At 40.5% G+C, this 22923-nt stretch overlaps 1 protein-coding gene across 6 annotated transcripts in view; it reads right to left on the bottom strand.

Annotated features, from left to right (window-relative positions):
* The window catches only part of TLN2 (talin 2), a 202930-nt gene that overhangs the window by 65204 nt on the left and 114803 nt on the right, over nt 1-22923 (bottom strand). For all 6 annotated transcript variants that reach the window (XM_037396159.1, XM_037396157.1, XM_037396161.1 and 3 more), the window contains 14 exons: nt 22236-22334; nt 19763-19930; nt 18166-18460; nt 15822-15988; nt 14561-14689; nt 12925-13038; nt 10741-10854; nt 9294-9428; nt 8185-8313; nt 7454-7556; nt 4746-4954; nt 3826-3945; nt 2612-2809; nt 298-437 (listed from right to left, as the gene is read on the bottom strand). In XM_037396159.1, the coding sequence (XP_037252056.1) occupies nt 298-437; nt 2612-2809; nt 3826-3945; nt 4746-4954; nt 7454-7556; nt 8185-8313; nt 9294-9428; nt 10741-10854; nt 12925-13038; nt 14561-14689; nt 15822-15988; nt 18166-18460; nt 19763-19930; nt 22236-22334 (2120 nt within the window). The remainder of the gene's footprint in view (nt 1-297; nt 438-2611; nt 2810-3825; nt 3946-4745; nt 4955-7453; nt 7557-8184; nt 8314-9293; nt 9429-10740; nt 10855-12924; nt 13039-14560; nt 14690-15821; nt 15989-18165; nt 18461-19762; nt 19931-22235; nt 22335-22923) is intronic.

Raw genomic sequence — 22923 nt, 5'->3', positions numbered from 1 at the left:
TGTCAGAACACATATGGTAAAAAAAACCCAAAACTGTACGTAAAACTTACTAGTTCACTTAAAAAAACAGGCCAACTCTTCAACTCTGGTTTTTATTTCCACCAAGGGTAACAAGTTATGTCAGTTAAGGAATTACTCCAAAATAAGCAGTTTTCCTCCAGCCTACTTTAATTTAAATAGAACTGCAGTTTCCAACCACTCAGCCGTCAACAGCAGAAGGATATATGAACACATTTTAAATATCACAGAGAAAGGCAAGTATCTTAGGAAAACCTAAAGCGAGCAACACATCCTTACCTTGCTGCTGCTGCTAAGAGATTCTTGGCATTAGGAGCTCCAGGATCAACAGAGAGAGACTTGGCAGCTAGTAACAGCTTGCTGGAAGCCATAGAGATGCTCTTGAGGTTACCTATTACTTGAATCTGGTCCTCTTTAGTCTGGAAAGCCACAGCAGCATAACATTAAGTGCAGAGTTTGCGATAAAGAGAGTGTGCTAAAACCACACTTGGAAACACACTGTGTTTATCCACCTGAAACCACTGACACACAGGGCACCACAGCCTGGAGAAGGACATGGACCAGAGCCTCTGCTCATCCAGACAGGTGCCTCTAGCTTCACTTACATAACAGAAAAAGAAACCCATATGACAAATAGCTCGGTTTCTAACAATGGCAGTACTCACAAATGAGCAACGGAGAAACTTTACTACTTGTTGAACAATGCTTTTGTTGTCAAGACTCTCATGCGTCTCTGCCTGGCACAACTGATCCACATTATTCAGTCTGTGTACACACTGTATTCTAGCATCCTCTGTGTAACCCACTGGCTCTCCAGCATCCAACTGGTATTACTCACACAGAGAGATCCCTCCAGAAGGTTCTCTATCCCAAGAAGATACATTTCTATAAGGCTGCTTTGATAAACATTCTGACTTGGATGTTCTATTAACTTTGAAGCCATTGCTTGAAAGGAAAAACCTAAGTACACATAAATGACAGGGAACTCCTGCATCACCACAGCAAATAGCTGAGGCTACTTTTTTTTTCTGTCAGTGATCAGTAGAAGTGAATCCATTCTAACAGTCTGTTCAGGGTTTTACGTACAAAGGTTGCACACTACTCAGCTGATGTGAATAGCTTTTACGTTCTGCTTCCTCTGTACCCCAACATTTTACTGGGCATCCAGAATACCTGATATTCCTTCTGATCAGGCCAAATAACTAGACACAAACAGAAGGGCATTCTCTTTTGAAAGATCAGCAATTAATAATTAAGGTTATATTATAATATATTATTATAATAACCATATAATAAGGTTAATAATAACCAATGATGATAAGGTGCTTATCATCCCCTCTGTCAGGATAAGCAAATCTCCAAGGGCCACAAGGTCAGCAGCAGCTGAAATTCTCTTTTCAAGTAGCTATTTGTAGCATAATTTCGACCTTTACCTTCACTGAATTGCCTCAGACAAAACATTCTAAGTCAATGAGGCCCACGGCTAAAAAGATAGTAAGGTACATAACTCCTGCTCAGTTTCAAAGAATCAGCTGATATTTAGTGCCTAACTCACTTCATGCATCTGGAACCCGAATGATTAAATTTTGATGGAGAATAATCAGCAGTCATTGTTCAATCTTCTCTACTTGGCTATATCTTGCAAAGCATCTGGTCTATGGAGACACTTCATAAATGACTTCAGAAGACTTGCACGCTCAAGGTTTTCTGGCAATCACTTCTTAGGTTTGCACGTTCCTCCTACTAACTAGGGCAAAACAGTCTGCAGATTCTTTTTTCTGCAGGTCCTCCTAGCTCTCCTGGTACATGATCCTTTTTTATGTGCTGACATTTGTTATGCTAGATCACCTCCAAATGACCAATTAGTGTAATTCAGGACACCTAAACCCAGTAAGGTAAAATGAAGGAGATGTCTCCAATTTCAAGTGAGTACCTAGACAACTAGGAATAAGCCAGGTAATATGTGACAGCATTCCTGATTGTTACAGAGTTCATCAGAACAGAACTCTGCCAGATTTTAAATCACTAAACAGAAGTCTAAGTGCTTGCTGTCAGATCCATGGCATTTTAGCCAGCCCTTCTCAAATGCTTGCTCTGCTCTGTAGCAAGTCCACAGCAGCACACACCACAGAGCAGTATCAATGAATCTTTTCCTCCCTCTACTTAAAGCACTTGAAAATTAGCAAGGGAAGTTGCTAAAATTTGCACAGTGTTCACATAAATTATGCTCCATGGTAGTTCTACCGAAATAAAACCCTTTCCATAAGCTTTGAAGTGTTCAGCACACCTTTGTACCTTCAGATACACAGCTCAAGTCAGTGAACAGCCCAAACTAGACAGAGGAGTACAAAGTCATTTTTCTGTCTGGGTACAGGAACAAATACCAGTATCCTGCATAAAATGCAAATGCTGAGTTGACTTCACTCCAGATTACCAGTTATGGAAGACTGCTTCATAACAAATACCACCCGTCATATTCGGATAGGTTCACACTAGCACATCGTACCGCACTACAAGAAAACCAAGATACTGCACTGCAAGATACTGCGCCCAAGATAATCCTTGGTCCCAATTAGCAAGATAAAGAACTTACTTGTGCTTGGCCAGCCATTTCAATACCAGCATCAAGAAATTCATCAAAATCATCACTGAATTTTCCAGAGGCTGCAGCCAGTTCCCCACTTTGGCCCCGTGTTGCATGGACGACTTCTCCTGCTGACTGATTCAGGTCTGCTGCTGCCTGATTCAGCTCACTCTGAGCTTCTTGAAATGACTTAGAACTCGGAGGTAGCTGTAAGAGACCAAGCACCGCGTTTTATCATCTGTCACGTCACACCAGCCCTTCATGACTGGAAGGTTCAACACAATTCAGTAGTGAGCTTTACATACCAGCTAGAATGGAGTACTGCAACCGGGCTGCTAGTGATCTGGTTCTGAATGCAGAATAGTCCAACTACAGGACAGTTATCAACCAGAAATCTATACAACCACCTTAGTCCTGCTGTCTCTTTCAAGGGACCTACAAGCACATAAGCCTTTCAAGGGGCAGAGATGACGATCGCTGTTTTATGGTTCAACTACAAAATTTGAAGAGACGAACTAAGCGGCAAAGTTGGAGAATTTTGGTCTCCAAGTCATCAGTCACTTCCACAAACAAGCTTTCCAGAGTGCCACACAAGTACCGGCAGCTCTTCATGATGACTCTAAACTCCTGATGTGGTTTTACCAAAAGGCATTGCATAAACATATCAAAATACAATTCCTCCTTCATTCACAGGGTAGCAGGATCACTGGTAGGTACAGCCCCCCCCCCTATTCAAATCATATAGCTGCCCAGCAAATTACCAGTGCATGAAGGGTGTTTGGTTTTGACATGGATGCAGTTAAACAGAAATAAAACAACTCTTCTCCTTACACAAAATGACCATAGATGCACCGAACTTTGACTGACCACACTGCTCCTTAAACTGATCAATTCTACGTGGGAGATGGATTATAATTTCCTAATTTTCATATTCTTCAAAATGTTAAGTCACAGTTGGCATTTTCAAAACAACAAACCAATGGTGATGTATGACAACAACTTTAATATTGCCTTCACCAGCCACAGCCACATCTCACCTTTCCCATAAACCAGAAGACCAGCATTTCAGCTAAAGTAGCCACTACTTACAGTTGCATAAACTTACAGAAACTTGTATGAACTATACCTACGGCACATTTACTAAATGATCATTTGTTACATGGGGAACCCAGATGGGCTTTTCAGTTCTCTAAAATTTATTTCTATGTTAAAAGACATCTTACCGAATCAACGAGGAGCTTCTTGCTAGATTCCCCAATACTCTTCAAGGCCACATCCACATCCTTTTGTCCAGGCAGACAATTCACGCAGTTATTCAAGGAGTGAGACACTGCTTTTGCCACCTGCAACACATAAGTAAACACATCCACACAGAGAAAGGCTTCAGCGGTCATTCAGCGGAGGCACATTCTATAGCCAGCGTTTCCTACATTCCGATTCTAACAGGACCCTTTTTGAGGCTTGCAACTTTCTTGCTTTGCTCACCTGCAGTCTGGCAGTAATTATTTATGCTCAGCCCTCTGACAGGATCATGTTGGCAGGGCAGCTCCACAGCTGCACCTGGCACCTGGGGTAAATGCTGCAGCACTGCAGGTAAGGGAATGCCCCTGGAGTTAACCATATACTAATCACAGAAACCCTTTGCATGCTACTTTTTCCAAAGTCCTGAGTAAAACAAATATCTCCTTTTAAGAAATTACTTAAAATACAGGCCAATTACAGAACTTTTCGAACCAGTAAAAAAGGTGACTATTACTCCCTAAAGTCTTCACAGGCAGTGGTGCCATGTGTAGAGAAGACGCATTCACTCTGTGAATGTAACCTGAATACAGGTCCTTCACCTGAGAATGAGCATTTTAACAGCTGTTTCATTTTTGCAATCAAGTAGCCTACTCAAATGTTGTTAACTGCATCTTTGTATAAGTTTATTTTTCTAAAAGTTGCCTAAAATATCGTACTTCGCACCATCTGCACGGCTTAACATAAGTGTGATGTTACTACCTGAGAGCTGCTGGAAGGAACAGAAAGCTGACACTCCTTGCAGCCTTATTTTCTGTTCTTCTCTCTCATTACTGAATGCTGTGTTCTAAGTAATTTCACTGGGTGTTTGACAATTCATGTAGCTGCTCAAGTCCCAACTTACCTGGGCTAATCTCTGCTGACTGTCTGCATCCCCTGGTGCAGCCAGGGCCTGCTTTGCCTCCTGAATAAGCATAGCAGAGCCTTCCATGACATCCCTTGCTGAATCCAACATGGCATGTGCTGCCACAGGGTCGGTAGTAGATGCTGCAACCCCTCGTGCTGCCTGAGCCAAAGTCTTCAAAGCCTGAGCAGTTTCTCTGGCTGCCACTCCTATGTTCAGATTTAATCAAGGACTCTATTAGTACCCTTAAAGATGATCTTTGTATTTTATAACAGATGAATTCACAGGTAATGATCCCATTGCAAAACAACATTGCAAATTCAGTTTTAAAGGAAGTCTTCAAAGACAAGCACATTTGAAATATACAGCATCTTTTGCCTAGAGAAATGCCTGTAGGGCAGCCATAAAGCAAAAATTGTACCCCAAAAAACACATTCCAGGCACAGCTCTACATCAGTGACTAAACCTTAGTGAAGCACTGAAAAAGAAGAAAATCTAAAACCTGAAAATGAGGAAAACCTCATACTCTAACCTATGGGGGAAAGTGATTGTCTGCAAGAACGGTGTACATGACTTAGAGCCACAGCATCTCTGCCACTTCTGAAAACGCAACTTTGTTTTTTTTAGAGAGCAAACAGAGAAACAGTAAGTTCGAGCAATTAAAAGCATAAAGAGAGATCATTAAGGATGATACAACTTGATATAACCTAATGTCACTTTTGAGTACAAGCACAAACTGAATGAAGTCACAAAGAGGAAGGACATCACGAAATTAGTTTCTGGCCAACGTTATAAGACATTCATCAGCTCTAGCACCAAGGCATACGACTGTATGAATAATGGTCCCACATTCTTCTATTTTGGGAATTTAATTCAGCCCTTAATGAAAACCAATATAAAATAGCCTTCTAAAAGGCCTTAATTTGCACATAGTCTAGTCAACAACATATGCAATTAATGTAGGTGGCATATTTTGAGTGATAAATCACTACTCCTACCAAAAGAAAGCTACAGCAAAGGTTCACATTTGCTGTACAAGACCTCTTGGTTATCCATATCTAGGCATTAAAAATAATTAGAACATTCTAACATACCTATTGGAAATGTTCACAAAGCTGGTACATCACAACCAAATACAACCCACAAAGTAGCCCTGTTGGCAATTTAACACCAGTGCCTCTTGACATTTTCTCTTCCTATCAACTGAACGTTTTTAAATGCAGAAACTTTAGAAGATAATGAAAAGCAAGTGATATTATATGTCAAACTACAGCCAGGCTAGGCAGAGAAACAGTACTGCCTACGCTGCCGTTATCACTTTTCTATTTGACAAACCACAGATTGCTTTTTACATTCTTAATGTAAAGAAAATTTCAGGGAAAATACCCACACGTTTTGTTCCCTTTATTTAGAATACCAGTAAGCATCTTTTACATTTGACTTAATATATCACACCACCACTAAACAAAAAGGTCTGATTGTTATGCTTTCAGCTCGGTGCTCCTTTTATCCACTACAGTGACTTTCAGCATAAAATGAAAAGAAACCTACTGTGACAGCTGCAGACAAGAGGGAATTATTAAACAGTAAAAAACTTCTATCACAGAGAAACAGCAGAATGTCATAACACCTGCAAACACTTGGTGGTTGCTTGAGCACACCACAGTTAACAGCATAACAAGACAGTATGAGATAGGAAATAGTTACATGAACTTTGGAAAGGAACTCATTGCTTTGTAGGATTTCCCAACCAAACAGCTCTTACAGCCTGATGTTAAGAGAGCTACTAGATTGAGTTATTCGGTATCGGCTGCAAAGTATCCGTATTCCTTTGCCAGATACCCAGTGCTAACTTCTGCACAACTATGTGATAGAAATGTGAGCCATCTTCATGCAAGTACACCTGCTTCAAATGGAAGTAACTAAGTTATGTAGCCCTGATGCAATTACATCCAATTACGTGGTAATTGCCATAATGGATTTCATCAGCAATATTTAAAAAAAAACTACAGTAGCATTTGCATCAACAGCTTTTGTTCCTTACAGAAATAAGGAGAGAGAACATTTTACCACCTAAGAGTAAACCTTTTTTCCCTCCTGCAAGGAGCTTTTTCCTTATTAAGGTGTTCCTGGTTTCTAGAAGTATAGGTACAAAAACAAACTGCAGAATCTGTGTGCCCACATTCTCTGTTGGCTTTAACTCAAACTACACAAATGTGATCAATGAGTCAGAAATTACATTATACATGCAAACTGGTAACATTTAGTAAGAGATGCAGTTTTAAACGTCACCAAGCTATCCTGAGTATGTTTGCATCCTGTGCTTCAAAAAATATCCAGACTCTTATAACCTTCTGAAAGGAGACAGCAACATTTCCAGTGGCATTGACCTTTCAATTGCACTACATTTTAGTTCTCTCCTTCACAGAGTTCCAGTGGCGTGTATTTACAAAAACAACAGATGTTTCAATCTACTCTGATTATATACAGACACGCAGCACATTGCAACACTATTCTTCTACAAAGCACATTATTTACACCAGCAATTCCCAGGAAGCTGCCACAATTCACTATCACCAAAAGAACCCCCCCACCCAAAACCAAAAGTAGTAATGGCTTGGTTTAAGTAATCTATAATAAGAAAACCTTCTATCAAGTATTTTACAGAAAGCAGAGGTTTTGCAGACACGTTATGCATAAAACACTACCTGTGTAGTGCTCGTTGCCTTGAGCAGCACAAGTTAACAGCTGGGCCATTGATGAACCGACTGCTTTGGATGTGCTTCCCAGGTCCTGAGTGCATTTCTCAAGCTGTGAAAAATTGCAAAGGACAAAATTCTTTGTTTAAGTTCAACTAAAACATGCTTTTTTTTAAAAGTAATATTAAAAATTTCCTCATTCCACAGAAACCAATCTTGTATCTCAGCTACTGAACACGCACACAGTATCTCTGAAACCTGACTAGCATGTTTTCCCCGTCCATGATGAAATAAATTAACATATTAAGTAACAAAACCAACAAAACTATTTTATAATTAGTAATGGAAATCATTACCTTCATCTGAGGAGAAGGGGGATTTTGCCAAATAAAACATTTCACTTTCTAAGCCTACCAGGACTGGTAGCCTTAGAACTATTGAGTTCTCATCTTTGTCGCTATTGAAAAGAAATTATTTGCGACAAGAAATGAGTGAAACATTGCTTCTGCTAATTTGTACAATAGAGACAGAGTCCCTACAGTCCTATGAGTAATTCTGCTACAGAACATGCTTCTGCTGTAGCAGGAATATATATTCTTTTTAAGCGAATTAGTGCAAAATCCTGTCAGTATCACCATTACCCAAAGCCTCATGACTTGTTTTGACTCTAGTATTTAAATTTTTTTAACAGCTAACTTTGTTTGTTTGTTTTTAAATGAAGAACATCCTTCCTCAATTACAGTTTCTCCTGGCAGAGGTTTTAACTGTCCATCCACAGCTGCCATCTTCGCGTCTTGCAGTTCATTTTTGAGAGTCTGGACTGTATTCAGAGCAGAGTCAATTTCCATCGGGCCACACGCTTCGTGAGCCTATTCAGAGATCAGATCAACAGCACTGTCAGCAGCTGTAAGCCACCACCAGAAAGAGTAAATGCTTCAGATATAACCTCCCCCTCCCAAATTATTGCTCTCATGACTTTAGAGGTCACTGTGGGCACTTTGTTCTACATCACAGCTTCCAAACTCCCGCACAGTATTCCTAGCTTGTGAAGAGAACAACACACAGTTAAGAGACACCAGGGGAAAGAGACACAGCTGGCTTGTGTACACATCACCTTCCCACTGGCCACTCCAGGTACTGAGAAAATAACGGCTGCAGTCCCGATTTCGCTTCCTACAGAGCCTAACCATGCATCGTGACTGAAGTCACAGTGAACCCTCTGATGTGGCAGCCCACAGCCACCAGTACTCGAGCTGGAAACGTTAACATCAGCTCAGGTGTAGCCAGCCTATATGCTACAATCCTGGGTTTGGGCCTCAGTGTACACACACACAAAAAAAAAACCCCCAACAAACCCACGCACTTCCCACTGATCTTTTAAACCCATACATCATTTAGAAATCTGTGGTGAAACAGAGATAGCTTCTGCGTCCCTGAATTTTGGAGATGAGCTCTAGTTCACAGTCACAACGCTGCTCACAGAGTGCTGTCCCAGTTTGGCAGGTGCACGGCAGAGCACTCCGCTTTCCCCACTCTACTCCAGGTGTTACAGCAGCTCAGATCTTTCATCTGCTGCTCAGCAAACACCCTGCTCCCGTCTTTCTTGTAGGGAAAGGGTAGCACAAGCTTTTCAGTTTTCTCATCACTTCTCCCTCCCGTTTCTATCACGACACAGAAGCCACCTGGGAGTCTAAGCAAACTGTGCACAAAAAGCAACACTGAGAAGCGAACAGTGCCGGAGCACGAGCCATTCCCTGGGGGAGACGCAGTGGGTCAAGCAGGACAAGCCTGTGACCACGATCCCAGCCATCTGGCTTTAGCTGGTTAACACATTAAAGCATTTACCCACCTTCTGGGAGGCAGTTCGTAGCTCAGCTAAGCTGGTAGCAAGGTTCTTCGCACACTGACTCAGCTGCATTGCTGCTGCTTGATCAGCCACAGTGGGGACTGCAGCTTTAGCAGATGCCACCATTTTACTTCCAGGCTGTTCAAAGAAGAGCAATGAACACAATTGGTTTACCAGCTTATTTTCTTTAAAGGCGACTTAGGATTCAATAAACAAAATGCTTCCTCCATTCACACACTCACGAGGTTTCTAGGTTTTCTATAATGACCATTTAATGCACTACCCTGCTCCTTAACCATGCACCTTCTAGATCCCAGCCTTTCATTTGTGTGCTGCACCCTCTCGTAATTCCACATTACAGTGTCCTCTGCAGCAGGACTCGTTTGAGCGTTACTGGTACAACGACTACCTCACTGGTACCAATATCTGTCCGAGGCCTTCGTGTACATGCAGACTACTTTAAAGAATTTAAATGTGTAGTTTTGCCATTCAGCACCCATGTGGTATGAGCAGGTCCAGGTGGCACAGATGGCAAATTTGTCTCAATGTTTCTAAATATTAAACTCTTCCAAAATTCCATAAATTGAGAACCATAATTAAAGAAATGACTCTTTGCAGGCTTTGCTGCTAACACAAATAAAATAATTTGCTGATTCTCACCATCACTGTGGTACACATACACAGCCCCAGGGGAGATGGATCATTCTAATGACCCCAAAGGGAATCATGCAGCAAAATACTCAGAGCAGAGGCATGGCTTGTGATACCTCTGCCTACATGGGACCATACAGAACCTGCTAACAGCAACCACATTACAGCAGGACTAACTGGTGCCAAGTAATAAGTCATTACATGAAGAATTGGTTTCTTCTATTTGTTTCTTTAATGTCCACAATAAACCCAATAGTTTTGTTACCAATGGTCAGTATTTTATCAATATTTTTTTTTAAGATGTTTTGGAAGAAGCACACAGTCAAATGTTGTGTTTTGTTCAAAATTGCAATCAAGATCCATTACGTATGCAGGCTAGTATCTACTTGCGAAGAATTCTGGAGCTTGCTGCTGTAACATTAACTTTACCTTCACTAAGAAAGGTTCTCACACATTCAGACCTCTGCTTAGAAAGATGCTGAATTCTCTCCATCTGGTTCTTTAAACTCTTTCCCAGAGGGCAAGTGCTACCGCAATGAATGCTTCTTCTCCATACACTGGAGTTTTCTTGTTACTTTTATCCTCAGTTTTGGCAGTTTTCACTCACCACAGATTCAGCATACTTCAGCCATCTGATCTGAGGAACTAAATTATCCTTAGCTATGATTCACAGTCAGTAATAGACTTCTTTACATGGTTCTTAACAGTTTACTGCTTCTTTATAACGCATGAAAACATACAGCACTAAAAAATGCTTTTTGCTCTGACGGAATCTACTACAATGATTGATTCACTTCACCTGAAGAAAGTTCTGGCTGGAATTTATTAGAGCAAGCTGGGCACTGAGGTCCTCTGCCTGAGCTTGACTTCCTCTCACACCCTGCACCAACTGAGGAATGTGGTCTGCAACATTCTGCAATAGACAAAGGGAAAAGCTTTTAGTAGATAAATAAAACCTCAAAACCCTCTGACACTAAAGCAAGCCCTCTCCCTACCCCCCTTAAAGAACTTATAGTACTCACAGGTACAGTACGCTTGTGCCTTCACAGAATTTGTTTAGGATTCTATGGAACTGAATTAATACACAATAGGATTTTTCAGAGATGTTCTACTTAAGAAATCTTTATTCAAGCTACTCATTAAAGACCCTACAACCTAAGATTTTTCTGCAGGATTATGTACACAAAGTATTTTGAATTACTTCCTCTGCATGTTCAAATGCCAGTAGTGGAGGTGACAGATTTTTTAAGATTATGTCTTGCTTTCAGAAAAAGCTTTACACACAAGCACCTCAGCCTACTTCTCCTTGACTTCTAACAATACAAACTTTATAGTATGGCTTGAGCATTCTGAAGTGTGTATTGCTATAACTTTACTCCTGGACTGCCCAGATTCATGCTCCTTGTCCATCCATTTCATAATAACACTTACTTCAGCAGTGCAATACTCTTTTTTTTCTCCTTTCCTCCCCCAAAAAGTTAGAAAAAAAGTATCAGATCTTCTCTGCTACCTAATAAATCATCATCAAGATCAAATTAGAATGAACTGTAAACAATACAGTGAATCAGCTTGCCTTTTTTTTTTTAATTCATACTGAAATAGCAGCTGCCTACAACACAATTTTGAGATGTACAGCTACCCTATTTAATTCCAACATTACTTAGGATTACCACCATGCCGAGAAGTAATTGCTGAATGTTAATGTGGCTTTTAACGATGCCTTCTTTAATGGTTTTCTTCTCCTTCCCTATATAACTGCTCTTCCATCCAGAAGAAAACCCTTTTGCATTCTATTGTCTTATTCAATTTTTTGCTTAAATGCAATTTCTTTAAAAACCCTCAAGCAACATTAGTCAGAGCTAGAAATTAAGCTGCCAAATGTAGCTTAAACACAAAAGAGAATAGCTTCTCACCAAACTCTAGTTTGGAACTATAAAAACGTGCTTGACTTCAGGCATACCTTGAAATCTGTGGTCTTGGCAGCCTTAACTTCAAGCTAGAAATCACGTTAACCCCATAGTAAGATCTATAACTTATTTTTTACAGTGATATTTAAGGTCCCAGTTGCCTGTAGGCTGAACATCAGAATAGCAGGATCGGTGCTGTTAGTTATATAACCGATTATATAACCTATATGTTAAAGAAGGATTTCACTCTGTTACAGTACAAAGTATTACCGCTACTCCACCCTTAGTTGTGAAAAATTCAAAGGTTACCTTCACTCCACAGCAGCCCCACTTCACTGCATGTACCATTGGATAGCCTGCTGTGATGCTCACACTGCTACTCACCTGCTGCAAAGCGCGCTCATGTGCTGAACGTGGGGCCAGGGCTTCTCGCCAGTGAACAAATCTCTGAGCAACCGGAGCCCTCTGCACAGTGCTTCTAGCACAGCTCTGCATGCACAGGGTGGCTGACTGCTCTGTCAAAACTTTTACTCATAGCACTTGCTTCAGATGAAGTGTTTGTTACTCAACAGGTACATGCTGAGATATACAAGCCTGTTGGTCCTTTCTAGTAAGGTGTTTGCAGGGGTATTTGTAACAGCCAAGAACTACAGAGTAGCTCAGCTTTTCCAAGCTCTCCATACAGTAACACATGGAAACCATGGATAATACAATAAATGAGGGTTCTCCAGAATCATGGAATTGTATCATAGAATCATAGATGGTTTGGGTGGGAAGGGACCTTAAATATCATCTAGTCCCAACCCCCTGCCATGGGCAGGGACACCTTCCACTAGCCCAGGTTGCCTAAAGCTCCATCCAACCTGGCCTCAAACACTTCCAGGGATGGGGATGGGGCATACAGAATCCATAGAGATGAATGTGTATGGTGTGGTTTTTGGTTTGGGGATTTTTATTTTACTAAAAACACTCCTTTCGAGGTTGCAACACTATTATTACAGAAGGTGATATTTAGTTCCCCACAAAGCAGAGTTCAAGAGTTTTTTGTCAGTGGCTTTGGGTTGCGATGTGTTTACCTTACAGCTCTGCACAAGTTGCTGGTGTGCTGCTGTGTTCTTATTTGAGACCGCTGCATTCTGAGAAGCTGCAATAGTCTGAGTGGCAGCAGCTGCAGCTTGTTTAGCCGCAATCTTTGAGGAAAAAGGAACAGAGTTAAATCAGTGGTTACAAGTCCGAGTAATTCAGAGGATGAAATACATAATACAGGTAACTTTGACAGATTAAATCATTACAACCCTTGATTAATTTGATTTACCTTAAGGAAACTCAGGATTGCTTTTCTCTCAAGGTGAAAATGAGCTGAATACTGGTCTCACCTCTATTTCGCCAATAAAGAAAAGGGTGGAATGAGAAGGATTCTAAGATCTTACTCCTTCACAGCTTATGTTGCAGCATTACCAAAAGAAGTCAATTACAGACAGCAGAAATGGTCTAATCAATTAGCTCCTTACAAAAAAGGCCAGAGAAAACAGGCCAAGTACACACACTGCTACATTAACACCTCTGACTGCCGACTCAAGGGAGCCAGCTTCTACTGATTTTGCTGAGATTGCTCTATGGCGAAAGCAAAGATACTAAAGTGATACAGAGGTACAAAATACTGGTATTACTAAGTCTAAAAGCACCCCGTGGGAAGACCTTTTCCAAATATCTGGGAGTGTTATTATCAACTGGCCCACTAAATACAGGCAAGCATGAAGTTCATTCTCATCGTTACACATTTCACTCCTTTGTGAGGCAGTATACATTGTAACAGTAAACCAAATAAAATGCCCTTTCTATAAAGCTTTCTTGCATGCAGTTCAGAAATTGAGACGTCAGCTTTTATTTCCTGAAATACTCCTGATTTTTGGTACTAGCCAGATACAGCAATGTAAATGCGCTTCTGGAACATGGTTACCTACTTAGGTCTCCTTGTTGTATTTAGGTCTCCTTGTTTGTCTAATCTCATTGAATTTAAATCAGATTAATGTAAAACCACAGCTGGAAACTAGGAATTACAAAAGGCTTTTTTTTTTTAATCTGTCTTTTCTACATTTCAGCTGAGAATAGGAAGATCAAACCTTGCCTACAAGACAAGCTTCAGAGAGGTTTTAGCTGCAGTGCACAGTAAATTGCCTTTCTCTCTCTAGGCTGTACTATGAGATAAAACGTATCTTTCCACTTCTGTTTCTGCTTCTTTGATTCTCTGAATAACTTACTGGTTTAATTGGATATGTTGCAATTCAACATTTCTTTGTATGGAAATTTACATGAAACTCTGGCAGATATACTAGTAAAACCATCAAATGATATTGTGTGTAAATGACAGATCATACAGATAAATTAAAACAGTAATGAAGTAGTTTCAGCTCAGCTGTTTGAAACCTCAGCTGTTCTAATTCTATGACTAAGTCACCATCAAATGCCTTCTGAGTCAAATTCTTACACCACTGCCTCAGTAACACAAGTGCTCACTTGTCTGAGAACTATGGTATGGTATGCTAGCATCCCTAATTCCAAGCCTTGTGTTCTGGAACTGAGCTTACAGTGCTATCATTCTGTGCCTAGCACTCTTCCTGAAATATGCACTTCTACTTGCTTGAAATTATCTACAGATACTAATTATCAAAACAGAATAAACCAAAATTTCAACAACATCTAGTTTACAACCTCTAATCTGTTTACAATTTTCTTCTTGATGGCATTCTGTGCAGCAGCATTTGTAGCAACCCGCAGTCCCTCTGCTGCTTCTCTCAGACGCTGCTGTTGATCCTCATTTTCAGGATTGGCTGCAGCTCCCTGCACAAAATTTCAGAGCAAAAACCATGAGCCTCAGTAAAAGTTCCTGGAGAAAAGGTAGATAAATATCGAGGTTTTAGTTCTAGACAGTGTCTGCTAAATCAGCCTTTATTTTCCTCATATTATCTTAACCAAAGTTAGAACATTAAAATGTTACAAGAATTTGAAGTGGAAAATTTATAGCTAGTACAAGGTTGTTCCCATATACGTTAGGTACTTTGAGGAAGGGAGCTGAACTTTTGCTTCATATACTGCTTGAGGCGCTTGGAAAAAAGCCTTGTACACTACTTCCACTATGATCTCTACTAACATACTTTGATGAACGTAGGTTTTGAAAAAAACAACCCCAAACAACAACAGTTTTTAAATCTCTTGATTCAATACACCTTTCAATAAAACTGCAGTCCAACCCTTGAGATTTAACACAGTAGGTTTCCTTCATCTGAAGTCTGAGAAAGTACTGGAAGGTCAAGGACATGCCCCGTAGCCAGGCAAATGGGCCTTTTAGAGCCCTAGCAGAATGGCTGGCCCTGATCTGTAAAAACCATTTAAGTGCAGGATCTGGGAAACAATTCAACGAACATATTCCTCCCCAGTGTATTTAAATAGGTTTCTATCACAGAAGGGGAAGAAAATGTTAAATATACGCCCCTCTCGTGAGAACGGGGTGGGATGGCAGGGCACAAAAAAAGTAGGATGCCCCAGGTGGAGGGAACCGTCCTTAAGACAAACACAGGCAGAGCTGCTCTGTTAACAGCTTTTGTAAGTGATATTCATAAGAGACAGCCATGGGTTTGCTGTTCCACTTCTTTTGGTAGGACTGGTACAAGACTTCCCATTACCACGGTTACAGCTGGTGGGAGCTGCCCTAGATGCTTGAGTCACGACCTCCCTGCACACAGGGCAGCAAAGCAGTGCAAGAAGGGTTTCTAACACCCACCCCCCACCCCCAACTAATTAATTGTTTTTTCTGAACATACCTAGCATAAGTCATTCAATGTCCAACATTTACAGGATAAGAAAAACCACCCCTACTATCAGCCAGATCCTATCCATCCTATCCCACATCCCGTCCCTTCCTGGCGTCTAACCATACAGTTCTACGCTGACAGTTAGCTCATTTTCCTGGTACCTTTGCAGCTTCAACCATGCGGGCTGTGGAATCTGCCAGGAGCTTTGCAGCAGCCAGAAGCTTCTTAGAGTTGTCCATGTCGATTTCTGCTTCAGCATCTGACCTCATCGCATTGACAAGATCAGAAGTGGCCTGAGCCAGCACCCTGGCCTGCCGCACCATTTCACCTATGGCATACAATTCTATTTTTACTTAATTTCTCTCTGCATTTCAGTTGCAGTTTCAAAAATCATCTCAACAAGATGAAAATAAAGTTACATTTGCTGAAGTATTCTTTTGACTTGAAAATGATACACAAAGAGTTCATAGCTTAGACACTTCATAAATAAAACCTTAGAGCGCAACACGAAAGAAACTGCTGCAGTGGAGATTAAGAACAAAATGTAATGTTTGCATTCTAGATAGCAAGACAAAACCCAAAAATCAATACTTTAAGGTAATTTTGAATATATAGTTCAAGGAAACTCCTGGCCCAGTGAGGACTAATAATTTTGCTTTCAAATTACAGCCAAGATTTCACTCCTTAAATAAAAATTACCCATCTTTCACCTATTTTTCTTTTAGGGAATCACCTTCTGCCCAACATAAAGGTAAGAACTCTGTCAGAAGGGACTCAGCACCAGGTGGGTGGGTCTGGACAAACCCAAGGTGTACATTTAAGATACTGGAGTCGTGTTCCAGTCATGGTGAAGCAAAGAGATGGAACAACAACGCTTCTGAAGTGGATACCTACGCCTTCTAGAGCAAATTCATTTGGTCACTAACACATACACTTGACCTCCTTCATAGCAGACGGGAACCCATAAAGCCTTTCACTTTCTGTAGGTTATCAAGTAAGTTGTGTCCGGGTCTAAGGCCTCATTTTTTTCAAATGCTCTTAAGAAATCATGGGAAAGAAAACCAAAGCAGCATTTTTCTCACGTGTTCTCAAGGTTACTTGTGGGCTTCAGAATTAAATGCCTTCTTACCAGGCTCCTCTGGTCAGGCATAGGCAAAAAAATTTAAGTATTCTTGCTTTCATCAACTATGTCCCAACATGCATTTTGGCAATTAAAATTTTTACCAAGATTGGCTAACTCAGCTCCCAGTCCAAATACTCCACTTGAAAAAAATCCCTTTGAGTGCCCTTTCTTATAGTACTAAGCCAGTAAATCAAACAAAGTATAACCTGCTTGGGCAACAATACAGCAGTCACAAGCCAGAGTCTCTCTCCCGTTAAAATTGTGACCGCAGGAGTGCAATGATAAACTGGAAACACAGACTGGAATTTGAATGCCTTCTACTAAAAATGAAGTATTGCACAACAAGATATTTGACTGTGAGTAGAAAATAAATGCTCTACGAGATCATCTCTTTCACCGCATTCTTCTGTGCAGAAGCTGAATCATAAGCGACAGCTAAACATAAAACTTGACATGGTTTCCTGTGCACATCTACAGTCATTACATTCCTTAGGATAGCTACAGAGCGTTAGAAAACTTTTTCCACAGCTTTCAATTCAAAGATTAAGGGTGGTTTGGCAAACATTCCTGTGCATGTTTTAAAAATTTTAAATGTAATAACTTGGATGACTCTACAACAAAAGATCAGTTTGATCACATCGACTGTAACGTGAATACAACTGTGACTGAAATATTTCCGTTCCTGGCCTTGCAGTTAAATAACATGAAAGAAAAGCCCAACCCTAACCCTAAGGAAAACCATGCTACTCACTATTTAAAAAATCAGCTTTTAAAAACTGATCCCATTTTAAACTTTCTATGAATTGCCTCAATTTCAAGTTGATACTGCCTCTTCTCACTGTTGCTACTTCATAACATTTGTAACTATTGAAATTTCACCATTCTAAGTAATTTACTGGTTCTTCACTAAAAATTCAGAGTGGATCAGTTAGATGTTAGGCATCTCAAGTTTTAGTTGATTCTAGAAGCTGTACAGTTTAGAAACATCATAGGGAAAAGCAGATGTTAGTTCCAAAGCCTACAACAAAATCTACACGTAATTAAATCAGTCACTGGGAATTATTCACCCAGGTACCTGTCTTCGTATTTGGAGATGAGAAATTGCTACACAATTCTGTGAAGCGAAGCAGTGGTAGAAACCAAGACAAAACTTCACAGTGATCCGTTAGCACGACACTGACTGTTTTCACAGAATATTGATTCTATCTGGCACATCACTACGTGCATTTTGCTGATTGCATGTTATCTGCTGAATGACTACCCATCAACGACAGCACTAGCCTAGAAGCAGAGTACGCTTCAGAGAAGGTTTTTCACTTGCATTATTTGAAACATGCACATCTCTGAGTCGTGAAAAGCTACCGCCTGTTAGAGAAACTCACCAGCATCTCCCATCGAACTGAAAATACTCTCTGTGACACACATGATGGTATCTGTAGCCTGGTCATAGCGTCCAATGGGCTCTCCCCTGCTTGCGAACTGGCGGACGTGCTGCAAGAGGTCATTCAGGGCTTGGCTGACGATGCTGGCAGCCGCACTGACCTGCTTCAGTAACTCGGTGTCGTCTGTGGCAGCCTGGCAGGCCCTCACACAGTTTTCCACTGAACGGTCTACCAGTTTCCCTGCCTCAATCAGCTGCTCCTGGCACACTGGAGAGCTGATAGTGGGACTCACAACCTGCATGGGAGGGGACACAAAGCATTCAGAAAAGGCTTGTCTGCAAATTTCCTAACTCCTAACAAGTGAAACACCCACTACATTAGTTTTTAATCTTTAATTTACCTGTTTTCCCTAGACAGAAAACCCTGAAATAGAATATTTAAATAGGTAGCTTCAGAAATCTAGATTAGGAATCTGGGCTCTGCATATCATTAGTATAATCTCAATTTAGATTCTGAGAATGGATGCCTCCACCTTGTTCATGCTTCTTCAGCAGCATGTTCAGTAAACTGAGAAAACACAAGACAGTGGCTCTGCAGGGCAGGCACGGGCCAAACTCCTCCAGAGTAACTACATCCACTGGCAGACTCTTGTAGACTGGAATTCCAAATAAAATGAAATCTTAATTGGAATTGGTCTTGTAAACCCATCTTATATCAGCCTTTTGTTTGTGGTTGGGGGTTTTTTTTGGGTTTGTTTGTTTGTTTGTTTTTAATAAAACTTGTGCTTGGCACAAGCCAAACAACATTCTACTTCTGAAGCCACAAGACAAGTAATAAACTGTGTAACCTACATAGTCGAAACAACCCTCCCCCATTTTGTTCAGGCATATCCAGACAGCTTTTAGCAATGGGAATACTGTGCGTGTCCTGTGAGGAAAACAGGATGGATACCACTTATGCCTTATGTCTTATGCCACACTGAAGGAATTCACAGGCAATAAGAACATCAACTCCAAACAGTGAAAATTCATATATATGAATTACAAAAAGCCCTCGCAGCCAGAGAAATGAAGTAGAAAATATTGAAAATTGCATATCTAATATTGGCTATTAATTTTAAAACAAACCTTCCTGACATTTCACAAGAGTTGAAAACCCATTTCCCTGCAAAAGACTACACTGCAGACTTCAAAGCAGCATCTAAGTAGGAAATATGAACTGTTTAATTTTTTAATTGATTATTTTTTTCATCGATTTTTAAGATAAAAAGTGTTCCAGAGGCTGTAGTGTTCCCCAGGCAAGCTGTGCTTCTTGAACTAGTATTTTTTACGTTTTTATTTTATCAATATTAGTAACTCATCAGATGGGCTTTGTTATTTGTGAACATTCCCTGGGGATTACAGCAACACCTCACATCTTCTGGGCTCCTGACTGCTACTGTTAGGGGTGACTATTTATTAATCAAAAAATTTGCTACTGCATAAATCTAAAGCTATGACATTAACACGGTATGTTGCCTGTTACTGTTGGAAATACACAGAAGCCTACGCTCCAAACAACACCTTGCAGCCTCATGAACACCGCTAGCCTCACTCACCTTAGCACAAGCCACAAGCTGGGAAGTAGAGAGCGCGCACTGCGTAGCAGCAGCAATGACCCTGTTCTGCAGCACTGTATCCTCGGCGACCTGGGCTACGTTCTTGGCCTTCAGCACTAACATGGCAGCAGCGTTTGCAACAGCTTTGGCCAGGCTCATCAGAACATCCTGGTAAGGTAAAGGGAAAATTCAGTCTTATGAACAAAAAAATATATACTTTCTTTACATTAAGACCAAGCCTCCTGAAGGTAAGAAGTTCTCATGTATCAGAACTTGAACATTCTGTTACGTGTAAAGCAGCAAACATGGCTATTACTCAGAAAACTCAAGTTTTCTGTTCTCTCTTAACTACATTATCAAGTTATTGGACTGAACGAGTATGGACTGTTAAATGTGGAATTGGCTCAGAGTCTGTAAGAACAAATCTATGTCCCCAATTGCAATGTGCTTATCTTCACTTCCTGAGAATATACTGTTAGTACAAAAACATCTGGAGTTCACCATGAGACATGTGGTAAGTATCTGCAATAAGGACGACAACCTCAAGGAGCAAACTGCTGAGAACAAACAGTACTTGAGCTGATACTAAATTCAAGTACTTAATTGTGCTTAACAGTAACCACAATTGCCGTTCCATTTCTGAAAATGCCATTTACAACCACAATATTTCCTTGTCCATGCTGTAAATGTAGCCCTATAAATTACCGCTCCTAAGTATAACTCAAAACAGGTCTTAATTCCAGAATAATTCTCCCTCGTACAAAAATAATTTAATTAACTGAAACTGCGAAATTAAAACACACTCATGTTTTAATTCCTGCAATGAATAAGTTCAGGCAATTTCTTCCTATTTCCCTATTAAAATGCTACATTCCATATGCTTCACTTTTTTAGTGGGATGGAGTCCTCCTGATGCCTGTACTGTTAAAATGATGTGGCTTTCCTGTAATAAGATACTACAGATACACATGCATAATCTTAACTTCACAGCAGAAAAAACTTTGGATTTAAAAAATAAAGAACACTCATTTTCATTTTGGTTTTGGGATATGAAGGCATGATAAACCATCCCTCTCCTTACCCACCTTCTCCAGCACTCCACAGCAATTATGAGAATGTTTAGGTTCTTTCTCTCACTTAAGAAAGAAAGAGCTCAACTAGAACACAAATGAAAACTCTGATGAAACTTGCAGACAGATTTACTAGTGGATTAAATGTTTTAAATGGCCTGTAAGTCATATTAGTAGACATCCTGCATACAGTGCGCTCCAGAGGTCTAACTGTTACTGTAAACTACTTCCCCTTGGTTCTGTTTCAAAATTGTTCTTGGCATTGAGTGAAAAAATCCAGACATGTTTTTAACAGAGCATTTAAGAACAACGGTTTTAAACTGCTAATAGCTAACACTGTCATTAAGTTATACGGGCATTATGATTTGATAATTGGCAATACTAATAAACTTACAGAAATTATGTTTTTAATGCAAGTTTTCTTCTACTCGGTTTTTACCAAAGAGTTTGCATGCATACACACAGACACAGCAAACACTTACATGAAAACTGCTGTATTTAATAAGAAGAAATACTCGTTATTTATTAATAAATGTTCATTCATTCTTCATAAATACACGGCATAATAAGTCATTAGCTTGCAAAAATAGTGAAACACAAGGAAGGGCAAGGACTGAAGTTGTCTGTATGCATGTTTCAAGTTTTAATACACTGCTTCCCACAAAATCTCTACGGCATTCAGAACGACCGATTAAGACTGCACACATGTCCCCCCGGAAAACAGTGACACAGTGTACTTAGTAAAGATAGTCAGAGTTTTGAAAGTAAGTTTGCTGTTCCTTGTTTTCTGTGTCTGACTTAGCACTGTGCTATATAACTTGCCCTCTGTTGCAACTGAAGGAAATGGGAAATTCAAGCATATCAAGTGTGACACAATGCCAAGAATTTGAGAGATCAGCAGATCATAGGGTATCTCAAATTAGCAGATCTCTGCACTTCCATGCTAAATTTTCCATCTGTAAAATGGAATGATAGTTCCGCATCCTACAGGAAAGCTATAGAAGATACTATCCATGCAATGCTGAGGTACTGAAAGCCACCATAAAAGAAGTCAGTGATGAACGTAGTAGTGAAAGTAAAAAGCAGAGCAGAATTTGAAAAGCAAGAGCCTGACCAGTATGCAAATAGCGTGAGCCACGCATTTTAAACGCTGGGAGGAGCACAGTGCAAACAGCTCCATTAGCAAGAAAGCATCTGTGTGATGCACAGAATGTAGTTTCCTATGAAATTAGCACTCTGTGTTTGTATATTTAAAAACCATTTTATAACGGATTAACTTCAATTAGCATTGAGAAACATCAAAACTAGCGTTTCCTAACCACACTTTGGGAAGCCTGGTTTTATGCAGTGGCCTCATTAGAAAGCTGCACAGTTCTGACAGTGACAAGCAATCCCCTCATTACCTGGAACCTTTCATCTGTTTCATTCTCTCCAATTTGTCTCAGCAGCTCCCCGCTTGCTTGCCCAATGCTTCCAGCTGCAGTCAAAACTGTCTGTCGAGGCTGGAAAAATATCATGGTGAAATACATGAATTCAAAGAAAATGAGCTTTACTTGAATTTTAGATTTCCTCAACGAACTGCTGCATTAGTGTGCAATCAATATGGCTAAAAAAATACTACATAACAGAAATGCTCTGGAAAAATCTTTACTTTTCCACACGTTCAACTGCACAACCATATTTCAGGGGTTTCATCTGAAGTGCTCCCAGAGAACATGTAAAGAATTTTGAACAGGCTGAATAAACATTGTTGTAATAACTCCAAGGATAATTAAGGGTGGATAGTCAATATGCCAACTGATCTGAAAAAGTCCAGAGGTGGCCATGAAGATGGTCAGAGAGCTGGAGACCCCTCCTTGTGGGGACCGGCTGAGAGAGTTGGGGTGGTTCAGCCCGGAGAGGAGAAGGCTCCGGGGAGACATTACAGTGGCCTTTCAGTACTTAAAGGGGGCTTCCAAGAAAGATGGGGACGGGCTTTTTAGAAGGGCCTGCAGCGACAGGACAAGGGGGAATGGTTTTAAACTCAGAGAGGGCAGATTTAGATGAGATATGAGGAAGAAATTCTTCCCCGTGAGGGCGGCGAGGCGCTGG

This window comes from Falco rusticolus, chromosome 7 (genome assembly GCF_015220075.1).
Source record: "Falco rusticolus isolate bFalRus1 chromosome 7, bFalRus1.pri, whole genome shotgun sequence".
Classification (NCBI taxonomy): Eukaryota; Metazoa; Chordata; class Aves; order Falconiformes; family Falconidae; genus Falco; species Falco rusticolus.
Note: the sequence above shows the minus strand (reverse complement) of the source record. Positions and strands in the feature narration are given on the sequence as shown.